This window comes from Camelina sativa, unplaced genomic scaffold, assembly GCF_000633955.1.
Source record: "Camelina sativa cultivar DH55 unplaced genomic scaffold, Cs unpScaffold00486, whole genome shotgun sequence".
In the NCBI taxonomy this organism is placed as follows: domain Eukaryota; kingdom Viridiplantae; phylum Streptophyta; class Magnoliopsida; order Brassicales; family Brassicaceae; genus Camelina; species Camelina sativa.
In genome coordinates this window covers 105,595-108,953 of record NW_010921709.1, presented here as the reverse complement: position 1 = coordinate 108,953, position 3,359 = coordinate 105,595, and the positions used below count along the sequence as shown (strand labels likewise).

General features: G+C 36.5%; 1 protein-coding gene across 1 annotated transcript in view; it reads right to left on the bottom strand.

Moving 5' to 3' along the window:
* The window catches only part of LOC104773203, an 8,308-nt gene extending 6,958 nt beyond the window's left edge, over positions 1-1,350 (bottom strand). The window contains exons 1-5 of the mRNA XM_019242594.1: positions 1,017-1,350; positions 815-930; positions 480-566; positions 201-290; positions 5-91 (exon numbers count right to left, since the gene is read on the bottom strand). Of these exons, the coding sequence (XP_019098139.1) occupies positions 5-91; positions 201-290; positions 480-566; positions 815-862 (312 nt within the window). The 5' untranslated portion in view covers positions 863-930; positions 1,017-1,350. The remainder of the gene's footprint in view (positions 1-4; positions 92-200; positions 291-479; positions 567-814; positions 931-1,016) is intronic.
* Positions 1,351-3,359: the final 2,009 nt, after the last annotated feature.

Below are 3,359 nucleotides of genomic sequence, written 5' to 3'. Positions count from 1 at the left end.
TTACCAAATCAAGAGTCCGCTTCCTGTTGGAGTATACGAGAGAAAAAGATAAATAATCCTTTTCAGGGCGAAGGTAACGTTGGAAAACAGCCTGATAGCATAAACGTGATCAAAGTCATAACATGCTACTCATAAATTTTGATGCCTTTGTTTGATACTGCATCGAAACAAAAAAAAAGTAGAAATTCAAGAGATATTACAGTTCGTTGTCCTGGAACAATCTTAGATACAGTTGCTAACTTGAGACGTTTTTCTCCACCATTTGAAATCCAGATTAAAGATGTCTCATCCTGCAAATAACATGTCCAAGGTGGTAAGAATAAAAGGCTTATATTTGACCAAACACAAAGATCTGCCATTCCTCAGCCTTAATAGCACCACAAAGAACCTCATGGAAAGATTGCAAGGCTCAGAACAAATTTACAGCAAAACCATTTTGAACCGAAGTGTAATCCCTTTTTAATCTAAAGGACACTCACGTTGGAGAGTCTAAATGGACAAAACTTAGGCTTTCCTTTCCGACCATATTTCAACAGTTGAGCACCTTTCTTCAAAGCAATTAGAGCCTGCAAAACATATGGAAGGGCTTCTGTGAAGATCTTGATGAGACAAAAACTAGTTTGTAACTAAAAGTTCAAAATTACAGGGACACCACTTAGAAGACGAAAATTAAAATTAAAATTTTCCTAAAAAAAAAAACAAAAAAAACAAAAAACAAAAAACAAAATTTGCCAACAAGATTCAAACACATCTAGTGAGACTAGGAGAAATCATCAAAATTATATAAAAAAGAGAGGAAAGAAGAAGAGAGGACCTGTTCGATGTCTCGCTCGATATTACCATAGCTCACAAGATCTGCCATTCCATGAGAGGGGTTTACCAAAATACCAAAACCCTCTCCGATCACACGGTGAAGCAGCACCGGTCATCCTAAGCAAACAAGACTACGTGAAGTCTCCGCCGTTCTAACCATCAAATTCCGCGCTAAACTCCAAAATAATAATAAATAAAAAAACCTCTTCTATATCATAATTCTTGGAAAAAATGTGAAATTTCGAAACCCTAGCTTCTTGAGTTGGGGAAGTTTCCGATGAAAGTGAGGTGTGCTCGGAAATCAAGAGAAAGCGTTCACTGTTTTTAGGTGGTAACGGCTGTGGTGTTCTTGGAAATTGCGGTTTTTTCTTTGGTAATCTTGAGAAATTTCGCCGGAGGATGGAAGAAGAAGATGAAGATCGCCGGAGAGAGGGACCGGAGATGCGAGAGAGAGAGAGAGAGAGAGAGAGAGAGAAAGAGCGCGAGAATGAAAGGCACTACATCAAGCGCCAACGAAACTAGTCTTTGCCGTGGATTTCCAAGTACGGACATAGTCAATGTTGAAAAGTAAAATAGTTACATATCAGTTAATAAATAGGGAAATATAATACTGTTCCTCGTTTATATTTATTTTTCACCTAATTTCTCTATTTTAATTTTATATTATTAATTATCAAAATATACTGTATAAATTTTTTAAGGATATATAAATTAACTAAAAGTGATACAAAGAAGGAAATATAGAGAAAAAGGTTAAGAGTACTTTTATTTATTTATCATTTTTAGCATTATAGTTGTAACCAAGTACCATTTATTTTAATTATGTTCTTAACTATTGCTTCTAATTATCTCTTTCAACTATTTCTACTTCGTCTAATCAATCTGTTTATTAAATGGAAATTTTCCAAAATATTCCCACTTCAGCCGTAGCGGTAGAAAGCTACTTGTCGCACCTGAGGGTAGAGGATGTCACGAAGTGGAGATTAAGAAGAAGAAATGATTAAAGAACTATAAAAATGGAACTCACGATGAGCCTGGATATGAAGTACTAAGTCTCATTATTGTTTTATCTTAAAAAAATTTAAGAGGTGGTAGATCTGTTTCTTTTTCATTCGTGCTAATTAAAGTCTCCTCACTTTCTCATTTTATATAAGAACGTGTGTTAATTTAGAATATACACATATTGAGTTATTATTGTATAAGGTTTATTATAGTGTATTAGTATAGAGAAGTCTCCTTTAGCTTCCTAACTAATTACACTTGTTGTATAGAGTATAAATACTCTTTGTATACTTTCAGATTCATTAATGAGAAATATCTTTTATCCAAAGTTAATATGGTATCAAAGCAAAATAAAATTTCTCATTCCGTGTAACAAACTTTTTTTGAACTCCATTGATGGCGTTTTTGAGCTTCGCTTTCGATCTTCTCTTCAATTCGATCTCTTTCTTCTTCATTTGAACTCCGATCTTTCGTTCCCCCATTGAATCCTCTCGATTTGTTGGAGATTTTTCTTGTTCTTTTTCGATGAGCGCCTCAAATCTTCACATTCTATCCTCTTTTGTTGCGAATCTTGTTGGAATTGTTCTCGTTCTCTGTTCGTCTTTGCTTACCCGAGTCTTAATTGGTTTGATTGGGTTGTTCTCTCTTGATTAGGTTTGGGTTGTTACTTCCTATCGCACGGTCTAATCTCTGATTCGAATCATGCCTCCAGTTGCGAATCAAGCTCCGACGACTATAACAGATCATTATGAGAATCCTTTCTCTCTACACAGCTCAGATCATGCGGGGATGAGTATCGTATCCGATCGTCTCACGTCTGGAGCTGATTTCTACTCTTGGCGAAGGTCAGTTCGAGTTGCTCTTAATGTTCGGAACAAGCTAGGTTTTATAGATGGAACGATCAAGAAACCTCCTGATGATCATCGTGATTTTGGTTCTTGGTCGCGTTGCAATGATATTGTTTCAACTTGGATCATTAACTCTGTTGATAAAAAAATTGGAGCGAGCTTATTGTTTATCTCTACCACAGAAGGTATTTGGAAGAATTTAATGTCTCGTTTTAAACAAGATGATGCTCCGAGGTTATTTGAAATAGAGCAGAAGTTGAATTCGATTCAGCAAGGATCGCTAGATGTTACTTCTTACTATACTCTCTTGGTGACTTTATGGGAAGAGTATAAGAACTATGTAGAGCTGCCAGTGTGTACGTGTGTAAGTGTGAGTGCAATGCAGCTGCTTTGTGGGAGAAACTTCAAGAACGAAGTAGAGTGACTAAGTTCTTGATGGGTCTTAATGAGTCGTATGATTCTACTCGTCGACACATTCTGATGTTGAAGCCGATTCCAAGTATTGAGGAAGCTTTTAATATGGTCACCTCTGATGAACGATAGAAGACTATTAAACCAAAGCCTGCTAACATGATCTTTCAGACCTTGGCTCCCTCGGCTCCCATTCAGGAGAATGCTTCTTATCAAGGACCATATGACAATGTTGCCTATGCTACGGTTCAAAATAACTATCGACCTAAGGGTTCTCGACCTGTA